The sequence below is a fragment of the Pleurodeles waltl genome, chromosome 2_2 (genome assembly GCF_031143425.1).
Source record: "Pleurodeles waltl isolate 20211129_DDA chromosome 2_2, aPleWal1.hap1.20221129, whole genome shotgun sequence".
NCBI classification, from domain to species: Eukaryota; Metazoa; Chordata; class Amphibia; order Caudata; family Salamandridae; genus Pleurodeles; species Pleurodeles waltl.
Genome location: NC_090439.1, coordinates 1027911154 through 1027932884, shown reverse-complemented (window position 1 = coordinate 1027932884; position 21731 = coordinate 1027911154). Strand labels below are relative to the sequence as shown.

The window sequence follows — 21731 nt, the reverse complement described above, 5'->3', positions numbered from 1 at the left end:
ACAGTTGTCAAAGTGAGTAAGAATTCACAAAGCAATGTCTGATATTAAGGAGAAAAGACACAGGACGGGAGATAGCAGAAAGATGTGCAATTGCAGTCAGTGAAGAGTGCATTTGTAGTGCTTTGAAACACCAGAAGTGTTGTTTGGTGTCTTGTCAATTTCTTCTTCAATTGTTTTGGCACTGTTTAAAAGCTTTACACGTGTTCCTTTGTGTAAGCCTTGCTGTTCAGAGACACATCTACCCAGGGTTCAGTTGAAGATTTGACAAACAAAACTTAAGGGTCTTAAAGGGGTCGGTGAGCGTATTACATGGTGCAGTCAAACAACCACACCATATAATACACCCCACTACCTCACATTGATCTCACGTGTATTAAGTCTGTTTTTGATCTAATTTTATTAACTATGGGCATGAAAAAGGGGGCATCCTTACCTGACCTCTGGCGTCATCAGGCATAGACTTGATATGCATTCTCTTCAAACACCGAATAACTCCATCATAAAACTGCACTGTATAAGTACCTAAAGAACAAATGGAACAACTGCTGAAGCATAGCTAGTATTTCAGGAACATATATTTTCTGAAATCATACAAACAGAAACAAGGATACACAATAAAATGTGTCTGCATATTACCAATAGTTGCATACAAAGATAGTAATAATAACAAAAAGATGGCCCATGGTCAATGGGCATTATTTTCTTCAGGTCTAAGCTATATAAAAACTCCCAATACAATACAATAAGGAAGAAGCAATACTGGTTTCATGTACAGTGAAGACATCTATAAACTCAGATAAGGAAATTCAAGAGATGTATTAAGTTAAAATAGGACTATGAGTCCGAAGCCCCCTTCAAAAAATAAAAATGTATAACAAGTTATTAAATAAAAAGAAAACAATCTCATTTTATTAATGCTGGAAAATAATGTTTGATGAGACAGCAACAAGAAGAAAATAAGTTACTTACCTGTAACTGTAGTTCTCCAGTATTGGAATCTTTCATAGATTCACATGCTCGAATCATTCCCCGTCGTCGAGATGGGAGTCCTGGTACAATTTTCACAAGTAATGTTAAAACATATTGAAGAGAAAAAGGCCCTAGGCCTCTTCAATTTCATAGTCTATCAGAGTCATTTTGTGAAAAGGACCAAACCTGATCCTCCACCAATCAGGCGACAGCACCCTTCAGAACCTCCTGAGAGAAGCTCTAGCACCTCAGATTTTCCAAGCACAAGTGCTTATATTATGTTGAATATATGTATAAATAGAAAGAAAGAGGTGAAGTGAGCTTCTCCGGGGAGGCGGGTGGGTCGCATGTGAATCTATGAAAGATTCCAATACTGGAGAACTACAGTTACAGGTAAGTAACTTATTTTCTTACTTCAGTATTGGAACTTTCATAGATTCACATGCTTGCATCAGAGTAGAAAGCAATAACTATGCACATTTTAAAATGACAACATCTTTAATAAACAAAATATCTTAAACCACAAATCCTTCTTATCATCATGCATAAATCGATGAAGTATATAAGTATACTGACATATGTCTCTATATATATATATATATATATATATATATATATATATATATATATATATATATACACACACACACATATATTTATATATACATAAATATAATTATCTACTTATCTCGAATATATATATAGAGATATACCTGTGAAGATACATGATGAAATTCGAAGAACAAAACAGTAATAGAAATCCTCAAAAGACACTACTGTCACATGATCAATGTCTGAAAACCCGCTTACTTATGGGATTATGATAGCGTTCTCTTATCCTTACATGCATTTCTGTCTTTTTTTTTTTTTTTTTTAAACAATGTGCATACCTGTTCTAGGATGGAGGGATGGAGGAGAAATGGCTCCCCTTCACCTGAAGAAATTCCTGAGAACCGGCTGGCCCACTGCTACCTCTCTGTGCGAGAGGGACTCCAAGCAGTAGTGCTTAGTGAAGGTATGACAGCTCTTCCATGTTGCTGCCCTACATGTGTCTTGTAGTGGCATTCCGGCAAACAGTGCCGCTGAGACTTTTCTCGTCGAGTGAGCATGCACAGATGACTGCAAAGGTTTGCCCGCTGCCTGATGGCAAAAGCGAATAGCAGAGGCGATCCATCTAGAAATACTCTGCTTGGATAGCGGGCACCCCTTCCTAGGAGCACTGTACGCCACAAATAGCTGATTAGAGCGCAGAAAAGATTTAGTCCTGTCCAAATAAAATTGAACGCATCTTTTCACGTCTAAAGAGTGTAAAGCCCTCTCCGCCGGAGTAGATGGATGAGGGAAAAAAGACTTGAAGACTAAAGGTTCGTTCATGTGAAAGTCTGACGGAACCTTTGGAATAAAATGCGGGTTAGTGCGCATTAATAGTCTTACTTGTTTAAGCTGCAGGAAAGGCTCTTGGATGGACAGCGCTTGCACCTCACTGATCCGCCTAGCTGATGTAAGAGCTATCAATAAGGCAATCTTCCACAACAAGTATTTGAGGGAAGCACAGTGGATCGGTTCAAATGGATGCTTCATCAGTTGTGCCAAAACAATATTCAAATTCCACGAAGGAGGTGGTGGTCTGAAAGGAGGGTAAACCCTGAAAAGCCCCTTTAGAAATCTCTTAATCAGCAGAGAAGAGAACAGCGAGGGTGTGTCATCTGAACGTCTGTATGCAGCTATAGCTGCTACATGAACTTTAATGGACGAGTGTGCTAGGCCAGATTGAGCTAACTGTAAGAGATACGGCAATATTTCTTCTGGTGGTGAGAGTAGAGGATCGATTTGACGCCGATGACACCAGGCACAGAATCTTTTCCATTTACACTGATACGTCTTGTTAGTGCTATTCACTCTGCCCTTTGACAAAATATCCCTGCAGTCCTGCGGGATGTTCAAATGCGCAAACTCTCTGTGGTGAGGAGCCATGCTGATAACCGCATTGACTGCGGATCGGGGTGCCGAACTTGGCCGTTGTTCATTGTTAGTAAATGAGGTAACGGATCCAGTGGAATATGAGGTTTGACTGACAGAATGAGGAGCTCCGTGAACCAATGTTGGCGCGGCCAGTACGAGGCTATCAATATGAGAGTGCACGGTTCTGTTTTCATCTTCGTGAGGACCCTTGGGATCAACGGAACAGGAGGAAAGGCGTAAGCAAAGATGTCTGACCAGACTATCGAAAACGCATTCCCCCAAGATCCCTTTTGGTGATGCCAACTTGCGAAGAACTGGCATTTGGCGTTGTCCTTCTTCGCAAACAGATCCACTGTTGGTGTTCCTCACTGCGAAAAAATCTGGTTCAGTACTGTCTGGTCTAGCTCCCACTCGTGGCAGTCCGATTTCTGCCTGCTGAGTGCATCTGCTGCCTTGTTGTTTATTCCCGGCAAGTGTACCGCCGATAGTGTGATGCCTTGCTGCGAGGCCCAGTTCCAGATCGCTTGGGCTTCCCTGGAGAGGGTGAGAGATCTTGTACCTCCTTGTTTGTTGAGAGAGTGCATCATAGTGGTGTTGTCCGTTCTTATCACCACTCGCGATCCTGAGATTCTTGGGAGAAACGCTTGTAAGGCGAGGTGCACTGCCCTGAGTTCTAGCCAATTGATATGCATTGATGCCAGATGGATTGGCCATTTGCCACTTATTTTCAGGTCGTGTAATACTGCGCCCCAGCCTTCCAGTGAGTCATCTGTTGTTATGGTCCACGGGGCTGGCTGTTGAAGAAACGAGAGACCGATTGACAGATGATGCTTTTGAGACCACCATTTGAGAGTTTTGATCATTATCAGAGTTATTTGTATCTGGTCTTCGAAAGTGCCTGATACTTGGAGCCACTGACGGTTTAGCTGCTCCTGCAAGGGGCGCATCTTTAGCCGACACAGAGGGATCAGAGGTATGCATGAAGACATCATGCCCAACAGTGATTTGAAGAGACGGACAGTAACCTTTCGTCTTCTCTGTATGGAACTCCCTAGGGTTAGTAATCTTTGTTGTCTCTCTAACGCGGGACATGCCATGCCGGATTCTGTGTTCAGTTTTGCTCCCAGAAAAGTAATACTGCGTACTGGTAGAGGGTTGGACTTCTCCCAGTTGATTGTGAATCCGAGATTGGTCAGTAAGGAAATGCACTTTCTTGTTGACTTGGGTGCTCCTGTGTAAGTCTTTGCCTTTATTAACCAGTCTAAGTATGGAAAAACCTGGTGCTTTCTTCTCCTGAGAAAGGCTGCGACTGGTGCTAAGCATTTGGTAAATATTCTTGGGGCTGATTTGAGTCCGAAGGGAAGGACGCGATATTGATAATGGCTCCCGGCTACGGTGAATCTCAAATACTTTCTGTGGGCAGGGTGGATGGGTATGTGGAAGTATGCGTCTTTGAGGTCTAGTGATGACATAAAATCCCTTTGATTGAGACGCAGAAGGACGTCTTGCAGGCTGATCATTCGAAACGATTGCTTTTTTAGGTATACATTTAGTTGCCTTAAATCGAGGATCGGCCTCCATTCCTTTCACTTTTTTCGAATGATGAAGAACCTGGAATAAAATCCTGTTCCTCGTTGAGCCAGAGGCACCTTCTCTATAGCTCCCTTGAGAAGCAACTTGTCGACTTCTTCTTTGAGTTGCTGAGGATATCTTGAAGGAGTCCTGCGGGGAGGGTTGGAGGGAGGTATCTGGATAAATTCTAAAGTATGGCCCGTTCCACTAATTGTAGGACCCACTTGTCTGACGTAATGGTTTGCCATTGACTGAGGAATAAGGAAATTCTCCTGCCCAGGGTGACAGGAGGAGGACTGAGCGTAGCCGGCGCCTCGAAAACATCAGGTTCTACGAGCTAAATCTTTGGCCGGGCGGGTTGAACGTCCACGGCCTGCCGGTCTACTATAGGCTGGTTGAGTCGGTTGCCTTTTGGAGTAGTATGGACGATATTGTTGTGAAGATGATGGATAGGAAGAATATCTCTGTTGTTGATATCCCCCTCTGTAAGAGGGTTGGCCACGCCCCCTAGGACGAAAGGACGATCTTCGATATTGCAGGGTCCCTAATGACCTTGCCAAGTCCGTTTTGATTGACTGTAGGGCTTCGTCCACATGTTTCCCAAATAGCGCTTGGCCATCAAAGGGTAAGTCTAGGATTTTATTCTGGACTTCTGGGTGAAATGAGGTGGCTTTAAGCCAGCCCTGTCTTCTTAATACAGCAGCACCTGCAAGCTGTCTGAAAGCAGTGGTCGCTATATCCATTGCACAGTCTATAAGCTCTGCAGACGTGTGTTGACCTTCTTGTACAGTCTTATTTGCCTCTGATTTTACGTCTTCTGGCAGTTGATTCATAAAAGTTGGCAGCTCTAAGCACTAGGCGGGCCATAGACGAAAATCTTTTCCCTATGTTATCTAGCCGCCTACCCTCCTTGTCTGGGGGTGCGGAAATCGGGGCAGAAGGATTTTTTGATCTTCTTTGAGCTGCCTGAGCTACTACTGAATCCGGAGGAGGATGTCCTGTCAAGCATGTTGGTGCATCATCAGGAGCTTTGTATTTCTTATCCTGACGTGGCAAAACTGCTGTGACTGTTGCCGGATTATTCATTACTTTAAGGCCCTCTTCCCACAGGTAGTTCACCATCGGGATAGAGTGCACAGACTTTTGAAAGGGCTCTTTAAAATCATATAGGAAACAGTCTGTTTGCTTCGTAGGTAGCGGTAAAGCAAAACGCTTGGCTGCCCTCTCTAGGAGATTGTGAAAACCTCCAATGTCTTCAGGTGGGGATTCCACCTTCGAATGAGAAGAAGATGGAGCAGGAATAATGTACTCGTCCCACTCTGAGTGAGTGTCTATGAGCTCTCCTTCTTCCTGATCTCCTTCTGAGATGTCGGTGTCTTGGGGAATTGTCATGTCCGGAGTGGCCACATCTGTGAGATGCAAAGACGTTGGTCTTTGATGTCGAGTAGAAACACCAGAAATAGGCGATGGAGGAGGCGGTTCTCCTTGTGGAGGAAACCTTCTGTTGTAATCCACTAACATCGCTCTAAGGCCAGTAAGCAGGTCAGAAGGAATATACGCTCCCTGCTGATGCTCAGAGTAAGGCTGGGGATCATAAGCTTCCTCATAGTCCTCCTCTTCCTGGTATTTTACATTCAATTCAGAAGGGCTGTGGGCTGTTCCAAAAGGCCCGTCTTCATCTGAATCTTCATCTCCCTCCAAAAGATGTACTGGCACCAGGGAGGATACCTTCCTAGGTGATGTGTGGGTTGGAGTTAACTTTTCTCCTCTTTTTTGAGGATTTTCCCTCGTCGACGACGTGTAAATCGACTTTGTCATGGACGGTGTCGTCGACGCTGGACGCACAGTTATTTTAATAGCGGAAAGCTTCGCCGACGAGTCTACCGTCAACGACGGTAGGGCTGACACTGACATCAGCGCCGTCGACAATGACGAGGTGTAGACGGTCGTCAACGCTGATGTCGTTGTTGCAGTTCTCGTCGACGATGTCGCTGACGGAGCCGTTGAAGATGGAAATCCTGAAGTAGCTGTTGTCGTCAGCAATGCGCCCACCGACGGTGCCGTTGACGGGGAACCCGTCAACAAGGCCTTTTTTCCAGTCACAGAGGATGGCTTTTTGAAAGGCACAGATGGTGGAACAGATGAAGATTTCCTGTGCCTCTCAGAACTGGAAGAATGTCTTTTCCCCTCTTTACTTGAGAGTTTAGTTGGGGAAGAAGATGGGCTGCGACCCTTATAAGACCCTGAAGCAGTCTTTTTGAGGGCTTTTCTTAAGATTTGTGAGGGAGATCTAGAGCGTGATCTTGCACTTTTAGCTGATCTCTTAGATGTTGATGATTCCTCACTCTCAGAACCAGAAACTGGATCCTTCCTATGTTTTAGTTTCTGCAGCCATATTAATAATCTGCCTTCTCTATCGTTTAAGGTCTTAGAAGAAAAAGTACGGCAAATCTTACAGTCCTTGGCTGAATGATCTGGGTACAGGCAGTAAATGCAGTCTTGATGAGGGTCTTCAGAATGAAGTCTTTTCTTCCCACAAGTCTTGCAGTCTCTGAAGAGACTCTTCTTTTCCATGTCAGACATAGTTGAAAAATAGCTGACAAATCCAAATAAATGAGTTTCTCTGAGAGAAAAAGAGCTGAATAAAGGTGTGAAGACAGAGCAGAGCTCTGAGGAGACTCCCAAGCACGACGTGCGGTAGAAAATCTGAGGTGCTAGAGCTTCTCTCAGGAGGTTCTGAAGGGTGCTGTTGCCTGATTGGTGGAGGATCAGGTTTGGTCCTTTTCACAAAATGACTCTGATAGACTATGAAATTGAAGAGGCCTAGGGCCTTTTTCTCTTCAATATGTTTTAACATTACTTGTGAAAATTGTAAAATTGAAACTCCATCTCGACGACGGGGAATGATTCAAGCATGTGAATCTATGAAAGTTCCAATACTGGAGTAAATGTTTTTTTTAAAAAGTTGCCAACTTGTGCAATATGGCACGAGTTAGGAAAAATGTGGTGTTTGATATGGGGAAGTAACTTACTTTGAGAAAAAAATATTCCTATGGTTATGCCGATGCGCCGCGCAAAAAAACCCTTTTGTAACAGAAAAGGAGACAATATCCCAATTTTCAAGTGATAGTATAAAGTAAAAAGTGTCAGTGAAACTAAAGAGTGTGGCTGGCCCAGGCAACCTACTAGCCAATTTTATTAGAACAAATGTTCACTAGATGGCGAGCTTCCCCAAAGCTACACATGACGAGAATGATCCTAAATTGCATAAAGTGCCAAACATGACCAATATTTCACTGGGGCACTTCGAGGGGGTGATCTGAATCATGCTGTGCCCTTGAGGACACACGGAGGTGTTTTTCGATCAGTAAGTGATCTCAGGTAACTGCCTAATCAAGACTCCTGACCACGGAGGCCCGGTGGTGACAGCACTGCCGAGGAGTCTGAGGCTGGCTCCTTTGCCCAATGGGCTTGATGCAATGAGCTCTAACCACCCTCCCTCTCCCAATCGGGAGCCAGCCCCCCACTTTGGTACTTACTGTAGCTTGAGTGACTCCTGTGCACAGGCCCAAACGCTGCTGGTAAGTGCCACCAGAGTGGAGGATCACGCTATAGAGGCCACTGAATTTTTACTTTTTCTTCTTCTTGATAGCCTCTACGGATGTCACCTGTTGGACACATTACTGCACCTCCCTCTGGCCCCTCCTCTGAGGTTGTTCAACAGAGCTGCACCCTCCCCAAACTGAGCACTCCCTGGATTCAAAGGGGAAGCATCCCCACCAGGCCTTTCCCATGAGGCTTCTCACATGCCTGTGGTATCTCTGTGCCCTATGGGGGTGTTCAGGGCTGACTATCCACCTGCATCCCTTGTTTCTGCAGGTCCTTGGGCTACATTGGGCAATGATGAACCTAAACAGGGAAAGCTTCCCTTTGGTTCCAAAAAAAGAGCCCCATCGCCTTGAATAATCAGCAGACGCTAAAGACCTCCACCTTGGCTCCTAGAGTATGGCACCCCCAGACATCACAACTACCACCCCAAAGGAATTAAAGACCAGTTTGAAGTCCATAGCTTCCAAACCTGAGTTGATGATTATGTGTCTTAGTCACCTGCCAAAGATTATGTACATCCTGAACAAACTGAAGGAACGGAGTGCAGAATTTCAGATCTCGAGGATGATACCGGCTACACCAAATTAGCAAAGTAAGTGCTAGCTGTCACCATAAAGAACAAACATTTGGAGGAGTGCTCCAGGTGTAGTAATGAGCAAGTCACGGGCACTGCAGAATCAAACACTGGCTAGATGATGGCATAGGTGGAATCCTTGCTTACATCCCTCTTCAATCAACAACATTTCTCCAAGGTATTTCTGGTGGAACAAATCCACTGATCACTTGCCCACACCCTCTAGGGCACCCACCATGTCAATTATATCCAGACTCAATTTTTGTAATCAGGATTTTGTTATACATCTGAGAGAGGACCACTTCAAGTGTAGGAAAGTACCCTCTTTTTGGCATGGTTACCTGCACTTTTTGCCTGCTGTCAGTATGTTTTGACTGTGTTCACTGGGATCCTGCTAACCAGGACCCCAGTGACTGTGCTCTCTCCCTCTAAATTTGATTGTTCCTGACTTTGAATCACCCCACAATTGGCGCCCCCATGTAAGCCCCTAGTATATGGTACCTAGGTACCCAGGGCACTGGGGCACCAGGGGCTCCCCATGGGCTGAAGCATGTATTATGTCTCCAATGGGAGCCCATGCAAAATGTGTCTGCAGGCCTGCTGTTGAAGCTTGCGTGAAAAGGTGCATGCACCCTTTCAATACAGGTCATGCACCAGATCACTGTAAGTTACCCCTATGACAGACCCTCCAATCCCAGAGGGCAGGGTGCAAGTTCCTGTATGTGAGGGCACCCCTGCATTAGCAGAGGTGCCCCTATGAAGTCCAGCTCTATTTCCGTGGACTTTACAAATGCGGGGGAAGCCATTTTACCCACATACTGGACACAGGTCACTGAGTCCTGCTACATGATGGTAACTCCAAACCAGGGCATGTTTGTTATCAAACATGTCGGAATCATAACCCAGTACTGTTGACCAGCTCAAGCCCAGGAAGGCAGAACAAAGGATTTCCTTTGGGAGTGGGAGGGCACCCTTTGGAAATAGGTGTTACATGGCTTGGGAGGGGTAGCCTCCCCAAGCCACCAGTATGCTTTGAAGGGCACATTTGGTGCCCTCCTTGCATAAACCTGTTTGCACCAGTCCAGGGACCCCCTGGTCCCTGCTCTGGCTCAAAACTGGACAATGGAAAGGGGAGTGACTCACCTGTCCATCACTACCCCAGGGTTGGTGCCCAGAGCTGCTCCTCCAGGTGGCCACTTGATTCTGCCATATCGACACCAAGGTGGGCAGAGGCCCCTGGGAGCATCTGAGTGGCCAGTCAGGCAGGTGACGTCACAGCCCCCTCCTGGGCTATTTAGGGTCTCCTTCTTGGGTGGGTCCTCAGATTCGACGTGCAATATTCCAGCAGGACTCCTCTGCATTGTTTACTTCATCTTCTGGCCACTGAGCCTGCAACTGGACCCTCTAGGAACCAATAATCTGCAACTCCAGCGACGACTCCACTTTACAACATTGTTTATCCAGCTCCTTCCAGCAATTGAAACATATCCCTGGCTGTGCATCCTCTGATAGCGACAAGTCTTCAGCCTGCTCAAAAAGCAAGAAGGAATCTCCGCTGGAATGAAGGAGTCACTCCCTTGCATGTGGAGGCACCAACTGCAACGACGACCGGCTGCGTGGATCTTCTCTCCTGCAAAACTGCATGGATCCTGCATCACAGGTGGTAGTCTGGAGTGGTCCTTTTGGTCCTCTCGACCAGTTATCTAACTTGGGAGATGGTACGCCCTTGCTTCTCCTTGAAGGACAGTATCCCTCTGCACCACGACTCTTGCAGCTACAAAGGCTTATTGGCTCTTCTTCCAAGGGATCTTCAGGCTCTGTGCAGCCCCGGCCTTCAGCACTCCTCCCTGCAAAGCACAGTCTCCTGGCTGCTGCTACAGCGACGTGGGACTCCTCCCCAGGTGTGCTGAGTGGGTCTCACTGTGACTCCTGTGCCTGCGAGTTGCCTGTGGGGTCTGCATTCTTGACTTCTGGGACTTGGGTTGAGTCCACCCCCCCGGATCACTCTAAGCTCCAGCAGCTCTGCAACTCTTCTTCTGCAATCCTTACCTTTTCCAAAGCTTGTTGGTGGTTTTTCCACACCACTGACTGATTGCAGCTCTTCTTCCGACGTGGGACATCAACTGCATCACTTCTGCAACTCTTCTCCTGCTCCTGCGCTGCATAGCCGACTCCCGGTCTTCACCGTCAACCTGGTCCTGTGTCTCCAGAAGGATGGGTAGTCGCTTCTGCCCCAACCTGACACTCCAATTGGAAATGGACTTGGTCCCCTTAATTTGCAGGTCCTTTTCTGTCAGGATCCATCTTCTGTCTCTTCCAGTCTTGCACAGTCTTTTTACAAAGTGTACCTGTGGGTTTAGGGGAAAAAAGCAGGTACTTAGCTCTTTCTCTCCTGGTTGCTGGAGAGCACTCTGGTACTTACCTTTTGGGGTTGCTAGTTCCTCCAGCTCCCCTCTACACATTACACTACTTTGGGTGGGGGCCTGCCTTTCGCATTTCACTTACTAAGTAGGCGATTTGGTCTCCCCCAGTGTCTCCATTATTTTCTGGTATTTCACTATTTTCTATTGCTTTCTTTGCCCATTCCTGATTACTAATGTGTATATAATAGTGTGTTTACTCACCTGCTAGTTGAGTATTGCCTATACAGTATTTTAGTGTTCATGTTGCCATAATAAAGTACCCTTATTTTTGTAACACTGTGTGGTTCTTTCATGTATGCAAGTGTTGTGTGACAATAGTGGTACTGCATAAGCTTTGCATGTCTCCTGGATAAGTCATGGCTGCTCATCCACAGCTACCTCCAGTGAGACGTAGCTTCATAGACACACTCTACACCTCACTAATAGGGGATACCTGGACCTGGTATAAGGTGATAACCCCATAGGTGCTCACCACACACCAAGCCAGTTTCCTACGCCAAGGCTCTGCGATATCACTCTTTTCGGGTTTCACTGCTACTGTCAAGGATGCCTGCCACATCCTACGTATGTTACGCAGCCTAACCATCAAATAGTCCATGTTATATCCAGTATGACTGAAGGTGTCAAGAAGCTATTGTCAGCGTTGTTAAGTTCTTCCCCCGGCAAAAACTATCCCCCTTTTCCTTCTACCCACGTTGGTTGTAGCAGCGTCCTCACTCCCTGTGGCTTTTGCAGAGGCTGTCCTTAGAACTAGCTTCTTCAGGTTTAACTCCCACTCAAGATGGTGGCCACAAATCCTTGTGAGGTCAGTGCTCTAGTGTTTCTACCTTAGTCTTGTATTGAAGCTTCCCTCCAGCTGTTTTTCTCTGGGAGCCCTGCACTTCAACTGTCATCTCGGGGAGAATGAGCAGTGCTCCCGAGGCGCTTTGTTTCATAGAGAATTCTTCCAGTTTTGAGTAATTAATTATTTTTCTTGTTACGGTGTGCACCCCAGCTACTGTGTCCCTTTTAAAGAAGCTGAATTTTTTTCTTCTTCCAATAACTGGCTTTCGGCTTTCTGAGGAGAATTCGTTTTGGCTTAACAGAACTTCAAGCAACTACAGTAAGGAATTATTTTGTATGATTTCCAGACTTGCTGATATACATATGTACATATATATTCAAACACTCTTTGCTTTGCAGACCTGTCAGTCTTAGAGACAAACCTCAGTGCTCATACTAATTCCTAGAGACTGTGATTGAGAAAACTGAACCTTGAGAAGGAGTTTTCATTTCCTATTAAAGACATTAGTAGTTTGCATATTTGTGAACTTTTGAAATGTTCTCCAGATAACGTTGGAAACATCCGAATCCTGGAGAAAAGAAGATATTAGGTTAACATTAGAGAGAGACTAATCTATCAAAAGATCCAGGTTAGGAGAACGAAAGAATTGGGTGAATATGAATGGCTGAACAGTTGAATGCACAGTAGGAATGTACTTATCTATGCTTTTATCAACCGACTGCAGGTCCTTCCTTTAAAGAAATCCCAATAAGAAGAAAGGTGCAGGTTTTCAGAGACACACACTGAATATCTTATCTTCAAGTGGGAAACCCAGTCTGGAACTGGATCTGGAGGCGGTCTGTCTTTTTCTATTCCCATCACCCTTTCCCCCTTGCGGATACAGGGTTCAGATAATCATTTAAAGTCTGAGCACACATCTGTTGAAGGGAGTTGGGTAACAGGCATCTGCTCCTGTGAAAGTTCGATTTAATGGGTAAAATTCTGACAGAAGGTGGACCTGGACAGCAAAATTCACTTATTCTAGAAAGCTGCAGACAATGGCAAATTTTGTAAGACACTGTTGTAGTGAAATATGTGTTTCAGACCACTGACTTTGTATTGCACCACTTTGAATCTGGATTAGTTGTTCAGTGTTCACCAATTGCAGACTACATTTTGTGTGTGTGTGTGTGTGTGTGTGTGTGTGTGTCAGTAGCTTTTGGGCCCCTGTTCCCTCTCCACATCTGGCCATGTGTCACCTACATGCAAAAGAGCTGTTCCTCTTAAGTGCCTCGCAGGCACCTACAGCAAACAAAGATCAGCTGCATGGATCTCCCCTCATCTTGAGCTGCGTGGATCCTGCATCTCGGGCGGTGGTCCGGAATAGTCCTCTTGGTCCTCTCTGCCAGCTGTCTAACTTTGGTGGAGGTAAGTCTTTGCCTTCCCAAGCAGGACAATACCCAGTGCACCTCATCTTTTGCAGTTGCCAAGGCTTGTTGGCATCTCCTCCAAGGGATTTTCAGGTTAAGTGCAGCTCCGGGCACCAGTACTCCTTCCTGCAAAGCACAGCCTTCTGCGTGGTTCTCTGGGGGAATGGGATCTGCTTTTGCAGTGCTGTGTAGGCTCATTCTGTGACTCCTATGATCCTGTCCTGTGGGATCCTGTGGGCGCTGCCTCTGCTCCTGTGGACTCTCTGCGACGCTGAGGGACCCCTGTGATTCCCCCTCCTAAGTTGAGTCCTCCTGGGCCATGCTGGTTCCCAGCAGCACCACTTTTCCACCAACTGCGAGTTTGCCTTTGCCAAGGCTTGGTGGTGGAATTCCTGCACCGATACCGGTCTGCAATCTTCACTCCTATGTGGAACATCTTCTGCATCCATCAGGAACTCTCCTTCAGCTCCAGGGCTGCAGTGCTGACCTGTTTTTCCACACCGTCAACAAACTCCTGCAAGTACAGCTATTTTCTTCTATTTCTTGCCAATGCTTGTAGTTTCTATATGCTAATTCCTAATAATTACTCTGTATATATAGTGTGAACTTACCTCCAGTGGGGGGGGGACTGCATATAAGTAATCTAGTTCAGTGCTACTGTAATAAAGTACCTTTATTTTTGTAACTCTGTGGGGTTGGGACTGCTGCCTTCCCTCATTGGCTGACCATAAGTCAGACAATGAGGGAAGGCAGTAGTCCCAGCATCGTCACAGAGTGGGATGGGGTCAGTGAGACTGCTGACCCCACCCCACTCTGTGACGAAGTGTCACTGATTGACACTCGCCCTGGGCACTTCAGGGCTTAAACTGAAGTACCCAGGGAGTGTGTCAATTGGTGACGCTTTCCTCATCACCCAGGGGAGGGCCTCGAGGCACCTTTGCTGGGCTGAGGAGGTCACGCCCATAGGAGTTGTGATCTCCTCAGCCCAGCAAAGTTCAGCTCAGGCAACCAGGAGTCTGTGCAAATCGCGCAGGTCTGCTCCTGGCTGCCTGACCTGAACATGAAGAGTGTCTGTCAGGCTGACCTTTGTTCAGCCTCACAGACACTCTTCATGGGGGGCAAAAGGTGGGGTGGGTGTGGCCCCTCCGCCCTAAAGGACGGTCCGCCACTACTGATGTGGTATTGCAAGTGCTTTACACTCCTCCTGGATAAATCTTCTCTGCTCACCCCATGCTACCCCTAGAGAGTCCTGGCTTCCTAAACACTCTCTCACTAACTAATAGGGGTTGCCTTGACCTGGTATAAAGTGCAAACACCATAGGTTCCACCACACACCAAACCAGCTTCCTACAGTGTTTCCTTCTCTGAACTCCATGTTTAAAATAGCTAATCCAATAGTTATTCCAGTAAATGGGAGACATGCTGTCACACAACATTTAATTTTAAATGAGCTAATTAATGGGGGTGGAGATGTTGTGTTTGTGGTTAAGGCACAAGACGCATACAAAACAGAAACCTTTTACTTATGGGTCAATTCTCCTGCAGTCGATGCCAACTCAAACTTATTTCACAGATACACAGTGGCTAAAGAACTAGCAGAATATAGAGCATATAATTATTCAGAAATACCTCTGATATACCAGGAACATCAAAACTGATTTCAAGGCACCCTACCACACACGTTGTTTAAAATGTCAGATTAGTTCCCCTCAGTATTGAAAGGGCCACATGACCAGTCCTAGTTGCCTACATACTATACCCAAACATACAAAATTTAGGAGCAGCTGATCTGCACCCATTATGCAAAAAATCTAGGAAGATTATATAGACACTAAACACACTTTGCAATGTGAAAAATGTATACTGCCCCTGCGAGGGCTGCTCAACAATAATTGGCTCCAACTGGGATTTACCTAGTTACTATTAATGCTACTATAGGTAAAGTACCCACTAAACGGGAGGAAATTCCATTTTGTAATGCGCAAAACAATTCAGATGGAAGCAGTATTTCCAATACGATACCCAAAGATAAACACAGAATTCTCACAATGGGCTTGCCTCTTAGAATGGTACTGTCGCGTAGGCTCTCATTATTCTAATGAGACTACTGGATTTTGAACTGCAGAATCGCTTGCGGCGTGGGAGACTAAATCTGATCCACTGTGGGTGACGCCTGTCGCTCCAATCATGGTGTTGCTCCGGCCAACTAGCAGTGCTTTATCTCCACCCAAGGGCCGGGATGAATGACACAATTGGTTTCTCAGGGAAGCCGTGGTAACTCAGGTCTTATCCGTTTCCCTCAGTTACCTTTATCTCATATATAAATGACAAACAGAGGCAGTATATGTTCTAATAAAAAATTTAATAAAACAACTGCATCTTAGATAGCAAAGTGTGAGCTGCAATAACCAGGACAACACAGCATTAGAGTAGTAAAATTGTGACGAGTAGAGTGAAGCATAAAAATAACGCTACCATACTGTCACTATAGTCAATAGACTAACTCCTACCAAGGCTATGATAGAGCACAGCATGTTAAGCTCTAATTCTGCCCTTCAGGTTCCTCTGGGAAGACATCATCCCCCATACCTGAGCAAAGGCCTGCAGTCTGCGTTAGCATCTGTAGCGAAGCATTCAGCAATCAGTATACAGTCGTAGTTCGCTGGCTGGAATCGCCCTCTTAACGTGTAAGGGACAGGGAAGTGTTTTATAATGAAACAGCTGATTTTCTGAGAAAATTTCCCTACGTAAGGATGTGAATTTTCTAAGAATGTTGGAGACTAAACTTCTACCACATTCAGTGGCATTGTACTGCGCTGCAGCCTTGGAAGAAGCACAGAGTGAGCAAAAATGTCTTATTTGAGAACAGAGTGCTGGCCTAGGCAAAAACAGTTAGATAAACAGAAAATAAAACAAAACCATAAAAGTGGCTATTGTAACAATAATAAAATAAGGCTGAATAAAATATATCTAGGTTAGAGTGCACAGCGGCTTGGCCTAGTGTTTTAAAATAACGTGCATGGAGCTTATAGCTAAAATGGCTACACAGCAGTACCCTCAATTGATGATTGTGCTACTCGGGATATAGTCTTTGCTACAATATGTACCATAACTCATGGTACACCATCGCTTGTGGTTTTACTGAAGAGTTAAAACAAATATAAAATGAATACAGGGTTGCCCCTTCCCTGGACTTGGGGGTGAAGTTAATTGACAATTTCGTCACAATAGCCTCAATTATTTTAGAAAACATAAAAGGGGTAGCAACAGCATCAGCGGGTCGCTAACATCTTGTGCAAGTTCCCTTAATAGACCAGGCGCACAAGTGACCAAAAATAATTGCTGCAACTTAAACATGTCTAGGTCGCGATAATTTGGGATCCAGACCAAATAAGGATGTATGTCGGAACGACGCCTGTCGGAACAACGAATGCCGGAACAACGAGGTCGGAACAATGAGGTCGGAACAACGACCTGATTGTTACCACTAATGCCTTTACCACGAATGCCTTAACAACAATTTTTCGTTGTAAAGGCATTCCTGGTAAAGGCATTAGTGATGGGCATCCATTGTTCCTGCATGCGTCCCCCCTGGCCGCCCCCCACCCCTAAAAATTACTGCAACCCCCCCACTCTCCTTAAAACCACACCAACCCCCGCCCCTAAAACTGACCCCCACCCTACCCCCAAAACCTAAAACAACCCCAACACCCACCCTTGAAACCTAAAGTACCCCCACTCCTAAAACTACTCGGAGCCCCCCACCCTGCCCCTAAACCTAAACCCCCCCAACCCACCCCTAAAATTATCCAACACCCCGCCCCTAAAACTGACCCCCCACTCTACCCCCAAAACCTAAAACAACCCCAAACCCCACCCTATCCCTGAAACCTAAAGTACCCCAACCTCCACCCCTAAAACTACTCCGAGCCCCCCACCCAGCCCCTAAACCTAAACCCCCCCCAAACCAGAAAATACCCCGACCCCTCAACCCACCCCTAAAACCCCTACCCCGCCTCTAAACCAGAAAATACCCCAACCCCCCACCCCAGCCCTAAACCTAAAACCACGCCCCCGCCCCTAAACCAGAAAATACCCCGACCCCCGGCCCTAAACCTAAAACCCCACCCCTGGCCCTAAACCAGAAAATACCCCCACCCCGGCCCTAAACCTAAAACCCCGACACTCCACCCCGCCCCCACCCCTAAACCAGAAAATACCCCGACCCTAAACCTAAAACCCCGGCCCTAAACCAGAAAATACCCCCCTCCCCCCCGGCCCTAAACCTAAAACCCCGACACCCCGCCCCCAAAACAGAAAATACCCCGATCCCCCACCCCCAGCCCTAAACCTAAAACCCCGGCCCCCACCCCCGGCCCTAAACCAGAAAGTACCCCGATCCCCCACCCCGGCCCTAAACCTAAAACCCCGACCCCCCAGCCCTAAACCAGAAAATACCCCGACCCCCACCCCCCCGGCCCTAAACCTAAAATTGCGACCCCGCCCCCCACCCCGACCCTAAACCAGAAAATACCCCGGCCCTAAACCTAAAACCCCCGCCCCCTGCCACTAAACCAGAAAATATCCCGACCCACCCACCCCGCCACAAAAACTAAAACCCAGACCCCCCCACCCCCACCCCACTTGCCTGAGTCATCGCCTCGTCACGTCATCCTCCTCAGCAGGCTCCCTTGTTTGTGCCTTAACCACCACGCATGTGCGTTGTTCAGCACGTGTGGTTAAGGCACAAAACAACGAAGTTGTGGTTAAGGAAAGCGTTGTTCCGCTTTCGTTAACCAGGACTTTGTTGTTCCGGAGTCGGCCTTAAGGGCGTTTCCCACCAAATAAGCCACAGTTTAAAGGTAATCATGAAAAGATTAATGCCAAGCAAACACAGGAGTCTTCTAAAAAATGCTGGGACAAACAAAAATCAAATTAAGAAATTAAAATCATAGGGAGATTCTTGACACTCATAAAGCTAGGAAAAACATTATAACCAATGTAACTGTGATAATCTCAAACAACCTGACAGGTAACAGGTCTACAGTCTTCAACTACTTCTCAAAACAATGGAGATGGTTATGATGATCTCTCAACAAAGAGAGGGATCGGGAGAATTAGGTCCAGTGTACGTACTCCCAATACGTATAACCAATACCAAAAGTACACTGTTCCTAACTCTAGGGTGAACAATTAAAGTTTAGGAGCTAGAGCCCTCACACACCCGAAAGGGTGTCATGCTTCATCATCGGGAAGCTCCTCGTCAGACCGGCTGGTGCAATATCTGACGGGCTCCCCTTTCGGGGGCTCTTTGCCAGAGATCTTTTTATATATGGTGGCTGCCGTTGAATCATGAAGGTCAGACACTCAATATGGCAGGAGAGTGGAAGGATTTAAGATTGATTAGAAACCCCTAAACTTAGTCTGTTTACTGTCTATCCACAGGGGTTACGATCAAGATTAAAAACATACTTAAGTGGAAAATGAGAGTAATGCTCAACCACTTTAAAAGCCTGGAGTACTGGGAAATTGTCACCTGACCCCTAGGGTCTGGTCAACATGTTTCGCATAATTTTGGGCGTAAAAGATCCTCCAACGCTTCATCAGGACCTACATCGAACTAAACTTCTCCTGGCTATATACAAAAGAAAACACTATCTAATTGTGTGTGTGAGAGATAAATAACAGTCACTTACATTTGTGTGAACTGTCTCGTCAAGGGTCTGAAACAAAAAAAGGTCGCCCTCGAAAACAGAAATAAAATGCAAACAAATCTAAACGCACGGTTAAATGACCATCACCCCCAATGTGAATCTGTGCATCAAGTGGTGTCAAACAAATAAAGAACATCTGCTTACCCGCCCTCTTCTTGTGGGGGGTGCCCCTTGGGGAGTAGCACGATCCATCCTATAGCTTCTAGCGGGGGTTAGATGTTATTAGCACAAAAAAATATATATGTATCCTAAATAGGGGTCGAGGTCTGCAGTGGAATAACCCCTATAGCAAAACATATTAATGCAGATAAACGTCAACATGCAGTGTAGTGTTAAATCACATTATACTGACAAAATCACTTAGTCGATCCCATGTCTGTAAATATATAAAAGGGATATATATGTATAAGTTCATCCTCGTAAAGTAGCCGTCTCACCAAATTAGTTATGAGTCTTAACTCAATGCATACATCCGACCGTAATATACCACTCGATAGGGGCATGCTCGTTGCAGTGAGAATGCAGAGATAGTCTCTACCGTGCACTTTCCTCATAATGAGGCTCCCAACACTTACTTTTGTATAGGCGTCCTCGATTTGAGACACCTACCCGCAGTGTGCTCACCCCGGAGACAAAATGCCGAAGCTAGATCGGGGCATTTAAAACGAGACGCGGGAGCTAATTGCTTCCGCGTTGCGAGAACGTAGCTTCATTGAAAGTGAAAACGGACTCAAGAGAGTCCAAGTGATAGGCAAGCGTCGGATTACTCTCTGCCGGTATGTCGGCCATCTTAAAAGAGGTTGAGAAGACTAGTCTCTGGTTGGTTTAAGGAAGTCAAAAAGAAAGCGCGTGAAAAGTAAATATATTTCTTACGCCATTCGTCATAATTAAAATATGGGAAAGTGATACAAAGTCAAAATCCAGGATTGTGGCACCAGATAGTATGACGTGGATAAGTGAGACTATGGAATAGCGATAAAGGAGGAAAAAATCGTCGCTGTTTAATCCAAGAACCAGGAAAAGTTCGTGAATATACCCATCATTAAAGGGCATAAGTAATTAGAGAAGGATTTTCATAACTTAATACAAATAAGTCAGTGATCAAGGCTATCACCGAGACAGGGATACCCAGGGGATGTCATCGTTCAACCCAATGATGTTAGTGTGTAATTTAAACACCCACGTTGTTCAAGTCTGAACAATGATTGAGAGGAGTCATTAATAAACTTGGGGGATTCCAAAACAACCCAGCGCAAGTCATCTGGATAATGAGGTTTCTCAAAGAAGTGAGCACATAGTTTAGTGGTTATTCGTCCACATCTGATGTTACTTCTATGCTCATTGATCCGTATCTTGACAGGTCTGGAGGTCATTCCGATATATCGTAGACCGCATGGACATGTTATCATGTAGACACAATTCTTTGTGTTGCAATTATTATGTTTAGTCAAATTCCATCGGCCGATGGGTGCCAGATCGAGTGTCTTAGTCTGGTATGTCAAGGAGCAGACGTTACATTGTCCACATGGATAATGTCCTGACACTGGAGGGAGATTCCAAAGTGTCGACTGGGTCTGGGTGATATTTCTAGGACGATTGTGAATTATCAAGTCCTTGATATTCTGTGATCGTTTGAAAGCAAATAGTGGTCTAGGAATAGTGCAGCCACTGCTGCCAAGTATTGACCATCTTTTCAAGATAAATCTCTTGGTTAACTAACTACTAGTACATACCAAAAACCAACGGACCGCAATAGCCTCCTTACATACGACAGCCATCATCCTAAATCATTACGTGATAACTTACCGTTTGGCCAATTCTTGAGACTAAGACGTAATTGTAGTTCAACATACACCTACAATACACAGGCTAACGACCTTCAAACTAAATTGTTGGCACGTAACTATCCCCGGGAAATTGTCAATTGAGCCCGGAAAAGAGCAAGGAATAACAATCGCAAAGCATTACTCGCACCGAACACTAGGAACAACAATAAGTCATTGACATGTGTGACCACTTTCACCCCTATGTCTAATAAAATCAAGAGATTTATCTTGAAAAGTTGGTCAATACTTGGCAGCAGTGGCTGCACTATTCCTAGACCACTATTTGCTTTCAAACGATCACAGAATATCAAGGACTTGATAATTCACACTCGTCCTAGAAATATCACCCAGACCCAGTCGACACTTTGGAATCTCCCTCCAGTGTCAGGACATTATCCATGTGGACAATGTAACGTCTGCTCCTTGACGTACCAGACTAAGACACGCGATCTGGCACCCATCGGCCGATGGAATTTGACTAAACATACTAATTGCAACACAAAGAATTGTGTCTACATGATAAAATGTCCATACGGTCTACGATATATCGGAATGACCTCCAGACCTGTCAAGATACGGATCAATGAGCATAGAAGTAACATCAGATGTGGCCGAATAACCACTAAACTATGTGCTCACTTCCTTGAGAAACCTCATTATCCAGATGACTTGCGCTGGGTTGTTTTGGAATCCCCCAAGTTTATTAATGACTCCTCTCAATCATTGTTCAGACTTGAACAACGCTGGGTGTTTAAATTACACACTAACATCATTGGGTTGAACGATGACATCCCCTGGGTATCCCTGTCTCGGTGATAGCCTTGATCACTGACTTATTTGTATTAAGTTATGAAAATCCTTCTCTAATTACTTATGCCCTTTAATGATG

At 45.6% G+C, this 21731-nt stretch overlaps 1 protein-coding gene across 4 annotated transcripts in view; it reads right to left on the bottom strand.

Moving 5' to 3' along the window:
* PHF20L1 (PHD finger protein 20 like 1) overlaps positions 1-21731 on the bottom strand; it is a 764530-nt gene that overhangs the window by 606620 nt on the left and 136179 nt on the right. For all 4 annotated transcript variants that reach the window (XM_069220776.1, XM_069220778.1, XM_069220775.1 and 1 more), the window contains one exon: positions 434-522. In XM_069220776.1, coding sequence (XP_069076877.1) covers positions 434-522 — 89 coding nt within the window. The remainder of the gene's footprint in view (positions 1-433; positions 523-21731) is intronic.